We start from the raw sequence: 16,509 nt of genomic DNA, 5'->3' as shown, positions 1-16,509 counted from the left end.
TCATATTCTGATATTTAAAAGGGTATAAATACAATCGAATGCATGTTACACCTTTTTATATTGCTATCACATATTTTTCGAGTTCGTCATCAGATCGAGTTTCTGGATCAAATCATAATTAAATGTTTAATGTATAGTATGTATACATTTAAGAAAGGATTTTAAAATGACGTATTTTTAACAATTTCTTTAAAAAATTTATATACGTAGAAGTATGTGATTCGGAGTATGGTATTAATGAAAAAAAATATCGTATATTTCTTCGATTGATCTCTTCAAATATGTATAAAATTGTAGTTAAGCAATGTAATTGTAACATATTGTATTTACAATAAATTAAAGATATTAGTTATACATTTTAATCTAAGATAAACTATGAACTATTGAGTTTAATATATTCTTCTGTACACATGATAAACTAAAAAAATAAGTTTACAATTCAAAAAATATATATATATATAACACATCACCAATAAAATTCTCATAACTTTGCAATAAACTAATTATTTTGTATAACGAATTAATTATGTCATAACCAGTGATGATGTAGTTACCTCGATAAAAGAGAGAAAGCATTGTAGCTGTCATGCAAAATTGTCAAGACAAGAAAAGTAATAAGTCATATAAATTAAATTTATACACTAATTGATACTAACTTAAGCATATTTTCTGTGATAATCTGGCGGCGAGTCTGCGTAATCTTGTTGAAGATTAAAAAGCTCTGTATTATTTTTTTGTAAATATTGTAGAAAATCGTGGAAATGGGATAGTAACAACTGTATACTTCTTTCATCTAATGTAGTATACGATAACATTCCACCCAGTCTCACTGTAAAAATAATAACAAGAGATTACATAAGATCTTGCACTATCTTAAGCATATATTGTACTTTATATATTTAATAAAGCTTAATACCAAATAGCCTTAATAAATGGAAGGCTCCATATAATTGGCTGGGCAGTGTTTCAGGATTGTCATTCATTATTTGAATAAATTGTGGACGTTCCCATTTGTATAATAATTGCAAGCCTAAGGATATATTGAAGTACTCGCGAATACCTTTAGTTATTTCTAGTACACTTTCCCTGAAAGTGACAATTTATAATGAAAAAGTTATTTCAAACTTTCGATAATTATACATGTTTATATCTACCTAACAGAATCATTCTTTCCTGCCGACTTTGATTCTACGTAATCGTCCAAAATCTTATCGACTGTATTTTTTACAGGCAATGCGGGTAATTTATGATGTTTTAATATAACTTCTGATTCATCTATAAGTACAAATTTCAGTTCTTCTGGGATCTTAATTTTAACTTCTACCTTGGTAAGATATTCTTCAGTGTCACCACATGGCTCCATCCGGCTATAATGAATTGTACTTGCTTCATACTGCTCAACCATTGTAACAATATACTTTGTATATTAGAGGAATAAAACATACCTGCGTTTTTTACGTGGAGCATCCGAAGTGGAGTCATGAGAAGATGACGGCGTCACGGTACTACTAGTACTTTTAGTAAATCTGCTAACTGTTTTGTCAACAGTCGCTACAGGAGTGCTAGCTCTGCTATCAGTGTCTTTTTCACGGCCTCCTTCGCTTCTACGGCCTTGAGTTTTAGAAGACGTGCTGCCTTTTTTGTTCTTCTGCGTGGACTGTTGATTCGAATGTGCTCTCTGAACTTCCTTTTGCCTTTGCACGTTTGCCTCGTTGTACTTAAGAACTCGGCTTTCCGGAACCCACTCATCCCAACTATTCATGTAATATAAAAATTTTACTTGGATTACGAATCGTTCGAATCGAACAATTTTACTCACTTCTTATTCCATCCAGCATAATGAATGAAATATTTGATCTGTTTCTCCTTGGTAATGGAGGACTTTAGACACTTTGCTTCATAAATTAATGGCCCATGAAAACATAGAACTTTTTCACCTACGTATAATCATACAATTGTTGCAAATTAAACGACGCAATGACTACGGTTAACAAGACGATAATAACTATTTATTAATAAAATTGCTTGAAGCGTTGATATTTTCAGCACGAGAAATTAAAACGAGAAAACTCACCTTCTTGGAATTTACACTTCGGTGGCATGGTTATGTCCTTTGAACTGCTTATTTTGATTGATGTTTTTACAGACGTCAGTTTTAAATATTGTCTAGATTTGGTAAATCACCCAATAATTCGCACCAACAGAAAACAATTGATTTCCACTGAATAACTTAAAGGATAACTTTGAAAGCGGCGTCCCTGCCTTTGCCCTATCTTGTATCTACAGACTGAACGTAAAGGCTTACGCACACTGCAAGATAGTGTCCCTAGTGTCCACGCCAGGGACTTTTAATTTACGCTGGTAGCTAACTTGCGTAGACAGGAATTCAATGAGATTTGAATTTAGTTTAAAATTTAGACGCACGCACTTTCTTATTAAAACCTTACGTGAACATGAAATTATAATTTCGAACGAGTCGCGGTTAAATTAATAACGTTAACCTATCAAGTTTCGCCGAAGTTTCATTTGATACACCTTTTACAATTATTAATGTACCTTTATCTTGTGATTTATAACCGCACCGAATAATTAATAACATGTATATGTATCTCATTAATTCGTGATGCAATTTAAAACGATTGATTGCTCAAGCGAACGACGCGCTCTCATCCACTTCTAGCGCGCGAACTAGCGCGAATGGCTGGCGGACAACGGCAATACGAATATAAATGGCTGCGGGCAAACCTCGCGCATGCGCGATTCGTTCAGTACGCACGCGTTCGTTCGAATTTAAACATTTCCAATGAAATTTCCATACAATTAGAAAAACTTTAGTTACGAATGTCTCGAACTTTTTAAAACCATGCATTACATGCTTGTAAAGCATTCAGAAACTTCGTAAATCAAAAAGAAACTTCTTCCTTTTAAAGAAGACGAGGCGAAGCGTAGATTTAAAATCGAATGAAATAACGCTCGGATTAGAAATATAGTTGAAGATAAATTAAAATATATACGTATATATATAATAACATAATTAAAATATAGTTAAAGGCAAAAGGTTGTGGAAAATTGAAAACAGCACGTCTCCCTATGACGTTACACAAGGTTATATTTTGTAACATTCTCATCTTTTTTTCACGATGTTGATTCGGCGGGTTGTGCCCGTAAAGTGTGACAAAATTCTCGTCGTCGTATTGGTACATACATTACTCAATTTTTTTTGTTTCTTTTGTTAAGACAATCGATCTGAATCAGCGTTTCCTTTTCTTATTTACCATTTGTTCTGAACAGTCTCTCAAATATATTCGTAGAAAAGTATGTATGCCTGGGGGTTGGGGGGGGGGGAGGGCGGGTGTTCGCACGCGCGCGCGCGCGTGCGAACAACGTTGCTCAACGACGATATTCGCCGGCAGAACTAAAGTTTTGCAAGGAATATCGATGCACGCCTTAAATACGCGTTACTCTCTTCAGTTTCTTTCTTTTTTTTTGTTTTTTTATATATATATATATATATATTCGAACGATCGCGGATCGTCGCGCGCGTTTGCTTTCGGAAATAATAATTTAACTCTTCGATGTTTTTGTTTTGTCGCGCGATCACGTGTTAATAAGTGTAATAATGTTTATGAAAAGTCCCTGCGTGGAACCACGAAAAGGAAAATCGTACGCGCCAGGTCTTCGGTGTAAAATACGAAAAGCACCGCTCTATTCGACAGACTGCCAGAAGCGCGGGTAGAAGGTTTCACGAATATCGGATTAAAAACGAAACGATGGACTGCCCATCATCATGATAAGTTATTATAAAAAGATCTCACGGAGCCTGAATACGGCGGAAAACGCGGAGAGTTTTGCCCCCCTTCCTTTTCTCTTCTTTTCTTTGCGTGGTCATCGCATGATGTGTTGCTTCACTCCATCAACAGAGTTATGAATATTAACTATTTATAATTAAAAACCCTAAACGTATCAGGCTATGCGAGATCCTTGCAAATATTCAGGTAGAAAATATTGTAACTTCTCACTGGTGTGCCGGCGATCGGTATCACCGACCATTAACACTCGACAATCATTAATATCATTCATTACCCCACACTCTCTCCGCCTCTCTCTCTCTCGCTCTCTCTCGCTGGCTTTCTTTCACATACTCATCCATTCGTACACACACATAGTCCTCGCATTCTGTTCTCTCTCCTCGCGTCTATCCCCTCTCGTTGCACGATGCGTATGAAAAAAGTGCGATGCCACCAGTAATTGAAAACGAAAATGAAACTAATACGCAATCTCTCTCTCTCTCTCTCTCTCTCGCTTCTCTCTCTCTCTCTCTCTCTCTCTCTCTCTCTCTCTCTCTCTCTCTCAGTTGCAGATAGACGTGTTGCGTGAACACTGTGCAGTATAATTAACATGCGATCCGAAACCGAAATTCCGAAACCACGAAGAAGACATGCATCGCGTTGAGATCTACGTTAAAGAAATTTAACAGACATTTAAAAGTGCACGCAAGTTCTTTCTCGTTATCTGTGCGGCGAAAAAATTCACCGCACAGGTGAATCATAGTATTTGTATCTTGTCGATTTAACCGTTGAAGCGACGGAATTCTCTTCAACTCTTAAATCGACCACACGCGAACCGTGTGAAAGAAAATTGTCCCCGCATCCGTTTCGCATGCGACCGCTGAAAAGTGATCTTTGCATCGACATTATTCTGCACAACGTTCACAGAACTATAAAATGTACGTAGTACTTATTACATATACATACATATATAATAAGTGAATTTATAAACTAACATTCTTCTCGTGTAATGCTTCAATAATAATATTAATTATAATTAAAACTAACTAATCGATATCTTGTGATAACCGTTAATGAGGTGTCTGCAGCATCTCTGTTTTCTTTTGTTTCTTTCTCTCTCTCTCTCTCTCTCGCTCTCTCTCTCTCTTTCTCTCTCGCTCTCTCTTTCTCTCTTTCTTCCATAGGGGTCGTCACGTCCTTACTTGTGTATATATATATGTATATATATATATATGTATATATATATATATAGATATATATACATATATAGATATTTGTATTATTTACAGTTGCAGAAGGGTGTGATCATTATTGTGTAGGCACTATGGCTTTGGACGTACACTAAGTTGTACGTTAGGGTACATCCTTTAAGAGACTTCCAGTCGAAACAATTGCCACCCACTGCAGCCTTGACTCCTTCCAGGAACACTGAACGATATTTTTAACATGCTTTTCTGCCAGTCGAGATAGCGAACTCATTTTTCTTCCGGACTGTTTTCCACGCAGCTGGAATCAGGCCGCACTGATGTGGAATTTCTTCGTTAAGAAAGACGCTTTTAAGTCAGGTCCAGAATAGTACTGTATCCTGAATATGAATCTTAGACGTTGATCGTTACAATTAGAATTAAATATGCGTCTACATGCGACGATACAGCCTAAGATCGTTTTCCTTTCTTCCTTTCTTTTTGTTCTTCGTCTTGAACGCCCGAGATCGTTCCCGACATCGTTCGCGACGAACATCGAGAAAGTGAACCAACACGATGTGCAGCAAAACTAACACAGTTAGGATCGGTGTTGGATGACAACTTTGCCACAAATAGATTAACTTCGTCATCCGCATCGAGGGATGCATTTGTCCATTATTACCGCCGTGCATATTGTCGAGCCGCACGAAATCCCTCTCTCTCTCTCTCTCTCTCTCTCTCTCTCTCTCTCTACCAGACAACTCGACAGATTACAAAAGTATATAGAATAAAAACTATGCCTTCCTGCCGTTTACTTTTTTGCATTTTCCTCCGCTATCCACCTTCTCCCCCTCTTCTCCTTCTCCCGCCCGCTCTCGTTCGCCTTCCTTTATTACAAATAAAGAATTGATAAGCCTACTTATGCATCGATTGCGTTTAATAAATTTATAATGCATATTTGTTCTTCCGGACGACGGTCCTCCCGTCTTAAGCACGATTTAGAAAAAAGAATTCAGTCCCGGTGATAAGAGCGGGGGCCCCGCCGTCCGGAAACGAACGTTTCCCCGTCTTATGCGCGTCCTTTCTCTTCTCTCTCGTAATTATCACGTCGATAGAAACATTACACTAGGAGGGACATTTTTGATGAATGATTTTCCGCGTGCACTACTAGTTCTACTAATTTCTTCTTTCCTCGTTTTCTTCATTAGCTTTTTTGTGTTTACAATTCGATATTAAACGACAAAAGAAAACCGTCCGCAGTTTTCTTCTCGACACGAGTCCAGTCTCTCTTCTCATTGAAATTTCAAATACGTGTTCTCTCTCTCTCTCTCTCTCTCTCTCTCTCACTCTCTCTCTCTCGTTCTTTCTTCCTTTCGTTTCTTTTCTTTTTACCTCTTACCACATTTACAATATCCTTACACATTGCACAGAAAAAATGGCTTTGCTTCGCCAGATCGTTTCACAAAACTTATTCGAGAAACTCAATATCGGCCGCGACCATATCAAGCCGGAAGTACTCGAGAGTACCGCGTCCACAGTTCTGTGTGATATGTTTTCCATCCTCTGCTTCTCGCGGTACCGTCCTTTCCATCCGCAGAGGTCGAATTTTCGACAAACGGAAAAGAAAAAAAAAAGAAAAAAAAATAATAAAATAAAATACAAACGGAAAGCGACTGACACGATACTAGTCGCGGGCGCGAAGATCGCCCTTTTTTAACATATCGTCCGCTCAAACGAATCCGCGATTTTAAAAAACGCCTCGACGCGAGACATCCTCGACAAAATACTATTCGGTATTACATCGTTACGCGCGAATCGTTACAAATCATAAAGTCCTATCTATACTCCCGTATTATTTACACTTCCGCGTGCCCACAGAAACAGAACTCAACAGGCAGAATAATCATTTCACTAAGCCGGCTGCTCTCGTTTCAGCGATTTCTCATTTGTTGCTAATTATTTGATTGTGTTGTTTGTTCTGTTCGTACGGTATCGATGCGAACCCCCTTTGGCATCCTAATGAACATCGGTTTTCTCGGAGACCCACGTTCACGCAATGTCCGAGACACGATCTCTCCTCGTTATTAAAAAGAAAAAACAAAATGAACAACGGAGCAACTGAAAATCGCCAATTACGTGATTCGTGAATGCGCCAATCACACGAATTAATAAAATTCTTTCTAGCCGCTTGAAATACTAGAGAGGCTAACTCAAGAGGTGGTAGCCTGAACAGGCGAATGTACTGTCCACGGTGACGATGCTTGAGGATGTGTGACTATCTCTAAAATTTGAAATCGAACAGATCCGAAAGCCCTTCCTCCGTGCCTAACGAGAACGAATAATCGTTTTCTGAAAGAGGTGGTTCCAGGGACAGCAGGTGTTCTCCGAAATCAAGAAGTGTTAGATCTGTAACAAAAGAGAGAAAGAAAATGCCGGGCTTGTCCAGTATTTAACGTCTACTCTTGGCTCTCAGACTCCGCCTACGTCGCGTTACTCGATGTTATTCAAGAATGCAAGAAATACCATGAATATATTTTCAACGTTTGGTGTAGCGTAATCTTCGAATACGTGAAAAGAGAGTATTATTTATTGGATAATCTTTTGAGTGGACTGTACGATATATATATATGTATATATACGTTAAAGTATAAATAATCTCGAATCTCGTTTAAATAGTACGAGTACGTAGATATCTGAAAATTGATTAGATTGCTAAGTCATTTTGTTAGAAGCATTTTTATGATATTGAAGTGAAACTTCGATGCTACATAGAACCAAAATATATATGTAATATGCTTGAAGCCGTGTTATACACAGGTAAAGAGTATGTAATTTCCGTAAGGTATAAAAAATGTGATATATGGTATTAGTGAAAGGACAAGACCAGAAATAAAAAAAGCCCATAATCGTTGTGTTCTTAAAACGTACCTTCGCGTAATACGAGTTTGCTGTTTGAAACCGTCACCTAATTAGAACTCTGCCTGTGATGTGATTTTAATTGTTACGACACACAAGTCACAGCCAGAGCTCCATCAGGGTACGGCTATCCTCCATTGTTGAAAAGGCAGAGGACATTCAGAGAAAGGTAGTTCGAGTCAATGATATCGAGAAATCGTGATGGAAAATTGACGCTCACTACCTTTCCTTGGAAATGATTATTTCTCACGAAAAATTGTGGTTTATCTTGTTGTGGCATGCAGAACATCTCTTTCAAGCTTGTGAAAATATAGATTTATTTGCTGAAGCATGTTTCGCTTCACGCGCGCGAGAGAAAGAAACATTCCAAGTTTCTTTTCTTTGAAAATATCTTGGAAGTATGGAAACATGTTAAGAGTGCAGAAGATCATTTATTAAAAAATAGAAACAAACAGAGAAAGAAAGGAAGAAATTTAAAGATACAAACAGATTAACAGAAAGCGTAGCGGAAATTGCAGTTGTAGGTGAAGCATAGAAAAAATGGTGAATAAGGAAAAATATATATAATATTTCAAGGCATAGCGATCAGTTAAAACCATAAATTAGTAACAACGAAAATATTAAAAAGAATACTTTAAAAAAAAACAAGAAGGTGAAAATAAGCTCGCAAGTTTTCATAATCAAAGTGAGATTTATTTTATTTTTACGATTACGTGATGAACTTGTGTCCACCTTATTGCGAATGAATAACATTATGACCAGCATTAACAACAAAGCATAGCAATATGTACAAAAGCGTACGTGCAAAGAATATTAGCATACACAACAGCTTATTAAACTATTGCAAAATTAAAAAAAAAGAAGATAAATCAAAAATATTAGCATTGATATAATAAAAAGAAAAAGAAATGAAAACTTTCAATTTTAATTAAAAGAATTAGTATAACAAAAAGAAAAGAAATAAATCTGAATTTATCCTAATTTAAGAGATATGCGCAATCCTACCTGAAGTGCTAATTTGATCCTCTGTTTGTAGTTGGAATTTGCCTCCTCCCATTGGTCCATAATCATCAGATTCACATAACAGCGCGTCCCTCGCTGATGCAGTCGGAGTGCATAAACGAGTATTCAACGAATTGTCGACAGAAGGTACTGGTTCTACCCGGACACTATTTCCTCCACTGGCCAACAGTTCAGGAGGCAAATAAGGTATATCAGATTCTTTTGACGAAGGCACAGATTGCGACGTCGTGTATCCCGGATTGGGTGACGATTTTGCTGTAGGGTCATCAGGACAGAGGAATACCTCTATTTCGCCATGAGATGACCTCATGTGCATTTGAAGCTACAAGAACATGTGCAATGGTATACATCCGTAATAGTATGATTGATGGAATGATTACTTTGGTGCAATAAACTAAACAATTACCTTTTGTTGACCAAGATTATTGATAGGCTGTGGAACATGTAGAGTAGCTTCTGGCGGCGCCTTCACCGCCATGATAGCCTGGTCTTTGTACATTGGAACGGAACGTAAATCATGGTACGTTACATAAGCATACTGCCTATCCGCACACAGTTCCCTAAGGTTTTTATCTGCGCCGTGAATTAGGCGATCCAAAGTGTTTTCCTTAGCTTCTAAATCCGCCACTTCTCGTCTGAGATCAGCGATATCGTTCCTGTCGTTTGGTAACTGACCCCCTCTGTAACATGTACCGATTATGTTTAATGTTTTTAATTGTACGAACTTGTTGTTTAGAAAATTCCTTCAACATAAAAGAGGTACAACGTACTTCCATTGTATATTGTTTTTACTTTTTTTCTCCAAGATTCCTATGCCTTCTAATACGTTTGTGATATCGTATATACGACGTTTCTGTACTTCCAATTTTTCAGATGCTACATTCAAATCTACAACACCGTCCTGACTACTTTCTACTAAGTGTATGAATTTTTTTGTAAGTAAGCTCAGTGATGTATCATATCGTGTCCTTTCCACTGTTTTACCTGTAAAAATAACCGGTATTATTTCTTTTCACTGAAAGAAACAAAAAAAAAACAATGTATGTATTACGGTACACAAGAAATAGGGACTTACTTTTGGTAGGTGTGTGGCCAGTTATAGAACTCGATCCAGATCTCCTACGTTTACCTCTAGGAGCCTTAAAGGCGGATTGGCTGGGACCTGTTGTTCCCATTTCCAAATTCAGTCTTCGTTTCACTGCCTGAACTGAAATCTGCTATGAAATCGAAGATGATTAGAAATGATCTTGTCGGGTATATTAATTCTTAAGAAAATTCAATAATGTTTCAAATGTATAACATACTTAGAGAAATTTGTCAGATATTACTTATGTTGTCAACGGTAAAATCATTTTACGTCAAAATATTTTCTTATTCAGAATGCAAGGTTAATTACTTCAGTTCGAGGTGGTGGCTGTGTAGGTTTCCTTGTCACTTGATAACAAGGTGTTTGTCCATATTGGTGGTCTTGAAGATGAGGGCTTGGTGTCTCTTCAGCCACCTTTTGTGCTTGTACTTCGTCCAACGTGCCATCGTCCAAAAATTCTGTTTTTACTAAAGATAATGGTTACGTACATAAATGTTTTGGCACATTTGAAGATGAATACGAAGTAGTTTGTAGTCGTTCATACATACTTAATTTGGTCTCTACCATATCTGGTGTAACAGGTCTGGCAGGATCTTCCAAGACCACTTGTCTCCTTACTCGAGGCATTTTTGTAGTTTACAAGAATCTATAACAATAATGAAAATATACATAGAGTAAGATTATGAGGAAGTAATCTCGAGGAAGCAATTCTCAACAAATTTAGCGAAGAGCTTCCTCCGTGCTTATGTAACAAATAATTTAATTATTCTTCTTATTTATAGTAAAATCACTAGCTGTTTTTCCACACGATTGAATAACAAAGGTGGTGTCTTAAGAAAACAAAGCAGTTCTAACACGTATAATAAAGATGTGGATACGAATGAGCATAACTTGTTGATATAAAAAGTTACTGTAAATAAGAAGATATTATTCGTAGAATAATATAAATATAAACAATTTTTGTGAAATATTTTGTAACAGTTCATCTAAAATATTGTTCATCAAAATGAATAATTTACTGTAATTATCTATTTTCGATGCGTTATTAGTTTGCACTAACGCGTTCAAACCGCAGTAAAATTAATCCTGCTTTAACTAATGAAGAAATTACAATAGTTTCTTTCCATTTTCGTCCGGAAATATCGGCTATGAAAAATCCTCAGAGAACGTGCACATTTTAGTATCGCCCGTGAAGGTTAATGAGTATACACCATTCTGGTTACGTATTATTTATTTCATTTCATAATACCGGCAAAAAGTGTTTATCCTCTATTCGACGAGCGCTATGTGTTATTTGTTTAATGAAATTTCAACCGCATAAATCACAACATCGGAACGAGTAACATTTAACGATAGATTGATACCTTAAAAATAATCTTGTCGACAATACGATTTATCAAAAATATCATTCACACGTGAGAAATATCGGCGAATAGACATGCAAATCCGAATAAAATTTCTGTCGATTCTCGTCCTTCCATTCTCGGCTTTTTCCGAACACTGGCCGTTTACGAGTGAATTTTTTCGATCGGGATGGCACATTTAAGGAGAGGCAACTTTTTCGATGCATATCAAAAGAACAGACAGCACTGGGAAGAACCTTTCTGTTCGCGAATCAAACAACATTGGTAGAACCTAATAATAGAACTTGAATTCCAAAGAACTTCGCATGTCTCTCCAGGAAGAAAGTGACAAAGTTTAACGGCGAAACGAAATATGCAAAAACATGTTGCGACGATTTTTAACAACATAACATCATGCTACCGTTTTACGTATGGATATAACAAAGCCCGAACAATACAAAACTGATGTTTCTTACGTATCGCACGTTGCAATTATTTAATCTAAAAATCACATTTAAATTTGTCGTCTCGTATTTAGCAGTTCGAAGAGAGAGAAAGAGAGAGAAAGAGAGGGGAACAGGTGTTGCGTATAATATTCTGACAATAAAAGGGGGGTTACTACAAAAACAGTTGAAACTTCGTGGTATACAAAAATAATGGGTTTACGGAATAACGAAACGGAAGTTGTTGTACAGGCGGCAAAGTGTCGATGCCGCAAGAAACCGAACATCTGGTGAAAATTGCGGTATACAATTTTTACACAGCCCTCGAATATGGACGTACTAACTGTTCCTCGGTAAAAAAAAAAATATTAAATAAAAAGCAACATCGCTGTGTATTATATAATTTCAACAAAAGAATGATCTGTTTCTAAAAAAGAAGAAAAACAAATTCATGAAAGTTGCATTTGATAAATTCTTCGGCTCCTTAAGCATAGCGAGTACAACTCAATAAATTAACGAACGGTGAACAATCCACGATATAAACAACAAAAGGTCGATTCCGTCGAAAAAGCGTTTATAGAAATAAAGCCGTAATTTTGCATTTAGAATTTGAAAGTAAGTCACTGCCAAGTGTGAAGAACACTCGAAAATCAATTATAAATATATATATATATCATAATATACAGCGAGATGATGATAGTTTTCGAAAAAAAGCGAAACGAAAGCGAAGAAGAGTCCGCGGAAAAGCCGAGGAGCAGCAGATCCTAAGGCCCCTGTTTTCAAAAGGCCTGGTTACGCGCCTGGGCAGAGAGAGACCCACGGTGCGGCCGTATACGAGAATTTTTGAAAAAAAGAGCAAGCGTCTCGGGAGCACGAGGCAGCGTTCCGGGTGTGGTTTAAAGAGGCACGCTGCTGCCTGCAGCAGGATCGTCGTGTTACAGCGGCAGCCTTGCCGTTGTAAGCGGTTTTAGAAGCGAACTGTGCGTGGTTCTCTCGTTTTCGCATGTTTGGTCGGGTACACACGGTCAGCGCCGTTCGACGGGTTCGCGGGGGCCAATAGCACGGTAAAGCGCATTCGAAGGTTGGGAGCAATGCACGATGCGGAGGCATTGATTGGTAGGATGTTATCTCGAAGATAAAACCCGGCTAGTGTAACTCTGCCGCGGAGCGGGCACAGCCGTTGGACGGAAGGAAAACTAGCGTGGCATCGATTGCTAAAGCCGTGCGCTCTTTAAAAACAGAAAATAACGCGTGCGAGCACGGTCGCCGGCTGCTTACGGTTACGATATAACCTTCATATAGGACCATTATACATCCCTTCGATGCTTGCATTTTTTACTCGTTAATCGGTTATTCAAATCTGAAAAGTGTGTGCTTTCCCTCGACAAGAGAGAGAAAGAGCGAGAGAGATAGATAGAGAGAGAGAGAGAGAGAGAGAGAGAGAGGAATGCAGCGTACGAAAATGTCTCGGTAAAATTTCGTACGAGCAAACGGAGCATGCCTGTTGTGCGCGAGGCTTCAGGCCCCAGATGTTAGCGACGAACCTTATATACTGTCCCCCTTTTTTCCGGCTCGGCCCCGTATAGCTCGTAGAAACCGCGCACAGAGATCGGCGCGCGCGAGGTCTATCGACGAGGAGACCCAGATCGGCCCCTTTCTCTTATCATAGCGAAGTGGAAAACGCGTGTAATATCAGAAGAGACACCCCGACTCTTCTTCTTCTCTCACACGTACATACAACAACAGCGAGGGACCGCGATCAGCTGTTAACGTCGATCGCAGGCTCGTCGGTTGTCGTTTTTTTATCCGTGTTTCTTCTTGAATGTCGCGTAAACGAACGTTCCCGGACGCGAATAAATAACAAACGAGAGAGGTGATTGTATCGAGCGCGACTATGCGTACTCGCGAAATCCGCACGGTACGCACCGAAGCGGCCATGCATACGAGAGCGGGCGAACGAGCGAGCGAGCGAGCGAGCGAACAGATAAACGAGGGAGCGCGATTATGCGAGCGAGCGAGCGAGCGAGCACGCACGCACATATACATGAGGAGCGATCTCCGCCAACAGCAGCACTCACACGGCGAAACACGTAGAATCCGCACGCGATGCGCAGAGCCGTTTAAAGAGCCAAGCCGAGACTAGAGTGTCCCTAGTTAGGCGTGCTACCGGCACGGTCATGAGGAAACGTATAATCGGTGCACGTTTTCGCGATTGATCGCGGAAAGATGCCGGGGCGGCTCTCTTTCGACGCCACCGGATCGGCAGTCGCGCTCCGAAATAACGGTCTCCCCTTTTTCTTTTCTGTCTAGGCGCGAGCGCGCGCTCCAATAAACATACCTTTTCCACGATCTTGTAAAAACAAAAAAAAACACACACACACAGACACGCGCGCGTGTACCAAACCGCGGCGCAACGGTTGGCTGGTGTGTGTAGTACACGGTCGAACAGGGTAATGCCGCTCTTAACATTTCGAAAACGTATCTATGTATGTATGTATGTATATATATATATATATGTATTTACGAGGCGAGAAATCATTTGATTTGAAAGGAACAACTTATTTAACTGCGATTTTCGTGCGTGCGCGCGTATCGTTCACTTACTTGGCTCTCGAGCGTGCGATACAAAACCGCACACGTATTTTGAGACGGAGGCTCAACGCTCTCTTCCGGGAGGTTCGGCCAGCACACGGCGCGGCGCGTGTCACAGCACCAGCGAGCGAGGCATATCCTTTTGCCTGCTCGACAGCGAATACGTTGCCGTTGCGGCCGTGACCGTTGTCGATGCTTCTAGACGAGATTTTCACTGAGGTCTGTCGACGATGACAGGACAGGTAAAAACGTGGTCCGGAACCGACGGTTCAGTTAAACCCGGCCCTACCGAGGCCCGACGTACACCGAAGTTTCTCTTGCTTTTTGCTCCTGGATATCATGCACACTATATATACGATTTACTCCCTCACCCTGTCACGTTTTTCTCTCCCTATGTCTCTCCTTCTTGGGAACTATATCCGTGGTCGTCGGCGGTTCCTCTGCTCGTTGTAGTTGCGTGGCCTTTATTTCTCTCTCTCTCTCCCTCTTCCCCTGTGTCGAATCGTTTGTGTGTATGTGTATACGTGCGTGTGTGTGTGTGGGTTTCTCTCGCTCTCACTTTCTTTCTCTTTCCTATATATCTCTCTGTTTCACTTTGTCTTTCTACCGCACTGGTGCGGTGTCCATTTTCTGCGGGGCCGAGGAGATCTCGGTAATAGGAACGACAGCCAAAGCAGACCGAGGGCCCGAAATAATCGAGTGCAGGGGCCGAGCGGTTCGTCGGATCGATGTGTTTTCAGGCTCCAGGGAACGTGGAGGTTCTAGTGTTCACGATAAGCCCCGCCTTGGCATGATCGGTCGAGTCACCGGCGAGGAAAACGAACCTTTTCTGTCCCGGGGTGTCGCGCGCGCACACGAGGCCGGCTCGTGAGCTGGGCGATTGGATGGACGGGGCTGGCTGGCGCGCTGGCAACTGGCTCGGGCTACAAGGCAGATAGACCCGCCTGTGCCGGTAGTAGTAACACCGAACCGCGTGTCCGTGCGCGGTCTACTCTGCGCTCCGCGAACGGCACACGGTCGTGTCGTCGTGTAGCGGTGGTGGTGGCCTTTTACCACTGTCTCGGTACGTTCTTGAACGGGCCCGTGTCACCGTGGTGGTGTACCGTGCTTAGGCGCCCTGTCATGTGTCGGTGCGTTCGTGGACGCGCGCCTATAACGTACCGGCGCGCCGGCCATCTGCCGGTCGCGGACAAGAGTCGTGTACGCGCGCCAAAACCGTCACTTCGCTTTTCTCTGTAACCACCGCCGCCGCCGCCGCTGCCGCCGCCAGCTCTATCACCGATATACAAAATGTTCCTAGACCGTGCCACCTTTCGACCGTTTCCCACGAATTCGACTTTTAATCATTCTCGATCGCTTTCTCGCAGGGGGGAGGGGGGACTTATCAAGGGGGCACGACACACCGAGACTCAACTTTCATCGCCGATGTTTGTTTACGTACCTTAGGGTTAGACGTTCTTCCGTAGATAGCATTTCTCGTCGGTGTGCTTTTTCGGTTACGCTTCGTTTCGCCGGGCATTTAAAATCGCGCGAACGTGCCGCGAGCGAAACGAACGCGATCCCATGGAACCGTTCCGAAGGCGTTTTTTCAACCGACGTGTAACGGGCACACACGCGCCAAAAACTTAGTTTTCCAACGAAACTGCCACGCAAGCTCCCGTTGCCTCGTGCGAGTAAAAAATCCCTATGCCGCGACTTTCACGCGACACGATCGTATTCGGCGGAACGGTTACTGCGTTCCCGGCGATCCTGCAATTGTGTTTATGTATTATTCTTTGGAGATTATTACCATATCAGTCCGCCATGGTCAGGGGTGTGCGCTCTCGGTGCAACGTCCACGCCTGATGTTGGCAGTGAGTCCCTTTAACATGGGCCTTATCGCGGAAGCAAGGGGGCAGACAGCGAACCGTTTACAAACGCACTCACGAATTACGTAACTTTCGTAACTTTTCGATTCTATTCCCTCGGCCGCGCGCACTTCTCGACATTGGGAGGATCCCGATGCCTGTCGTTTCTTGCCCGAAACTGAGCGGGCGGTCGTCGCTTCCTTCACGATGGAGGGGTGTCGGACGCAGGGCCGTACGCTTCGCACGTGTGAACGTTGGCCTAATTTTTGTTTCCATTTCGCACCGC

General features: G+C 40.9%; 2 protein-coding genes across 9 annotated transcripts; both read right to left on the bottom strand.

Moving 5' to 3' along the window:
• Positions 1-291: 291 nt before the first annotated feature.
• Positions 292-2,670, bottom strand: MRG15 (mortality factor 4-like). Its single transcript, XM_076526776.1, has 6 exons — positions 2,075-2,670; positions 1,820-1,937; positions 1,446-1,754; positions 1,155-1,367; positions 917-1,086; positions 292-829 (listed from the first exon to the last, which is right to left on the bottom strand). Exons 1-6 carry the CDS (start codon positions 2,100-2,102, stop codon positions 657-659), a joined length of 1,011 nt encoding a protein of 336 aa, XP_076382891.1. The 5' UTR covers positions 2,103-2,670; the 3' UTR covers positions 292-656.
• Positions 2,671-3,085: 415 nt separating this feature from the next.
• LOC117224514 (transcription factor E2F2) lies at positions 3,086-16,413 on the bottom strand. 8 transcript variants are annotated; one of them, XM_033477496.2, is made up of 8 exons: positions 16,166-16,413; positions 10,547-10,644; positions 10,308-10,465; positions 9,987-10,128; positions 9,682-9,895; positions 9,318-9,591; positions 8,894-9,233; positions 3,086-7,378 (listed from the first exon to the last, which is right to left on the bottom strand). In XM_033477496.2, the coding sequence occupies exons 2-8, from the start codon at positions 10,623-10,625 to the stop codon at positions 7,254-7,256; spliced, it is 1,332 nt and encodes a 443-aa protein (XP_033333387.1). In that variant the 5' UTR covers positions 10,626-10,644; positions 16,166-16,413; the 3' UTR covers positions 3,086-7,253. The 8 variants fall into 8 exon arrangements, with proteins under 8 accessions (XP_033333387.1, XP_033333388.1, XP_033333386.1 ...); XM_033477497.2 differs by lacking the exon at positions 16,166-16,413 and adding an exon at positions 15,818-16,113; XM_033477495.2 differs by lacking the exon at positions 16,166-16,413 and adding an exon at positions 14,748-15,785.
• Between the last annotated feature and the right edge of the window lie 96 nt (positions 16,414-16,509).

The sequence above is a fragment of the Megalopta genalis genome, chromosome 16, assembly GCF_051020955.1.
Source record: "Megalopta genalis isolate 19385.01 chromosome 16, iyMegGena1_principal, whole genome shotgun sequence".
Taxonomy (NCBI): domain Eukaryota; kingdom Metazoa; phylum Arthropoda; class Insecta; order Hymenoptera; family Halictidae; genus Megalopta; species Megalopta genalis.
The sequence above is the reverse complement of the archived record's forward strand: the minus strand, read 5'-3'. Positions and strand labels throughout refer to the sequence as shown.

Excerpts from the sequence above, each read along its gene's own strand:
- MRG15 (XM_076526776.1), bottom strand. The coding sequence starts at position 2,102 with ATGCCACCGAAGTGTAAATTCCAAGAAG. Across the intron at positions 1,755-1,819 it reads TATGCTGGATGGAATAAGAA|TTGGGATGAGTGGGTTCCGG; the intron begins GTGAGTAAAATT and ends TTACATGAATAG. Across the intron at positions 1,087-1,154 it reads GGAAAGAATGATTCTGTTAG|GGAAAGTGTACTAGAAATAA; the intron begins GTAGATATAAAC and ends TGTCACTTTCAG.
- LOC117224514 (XM_033477496.2), bottom strand. The coding sequence starts at position 10,625 with ATGCCTCGAGTAAGGAGACAAGTGGTCTTGGAAGATCCTGCCAGACCT. Across the intron at positions 9,592-9,681 it reads AAAAACAATATACAATGGAA|AGGGGGTCAGTTACCAAACG; the intron begins GTACGTTGTACC and ends TACATGTTACAG. Across the intron at positions 7,379-8,893 it reads GGATCAAATTAGCACTTCAG|ATCTAACACTTCTTGATTTC; the intron begins GTAGGATTGCGC and ends CTTTTGTTACAG.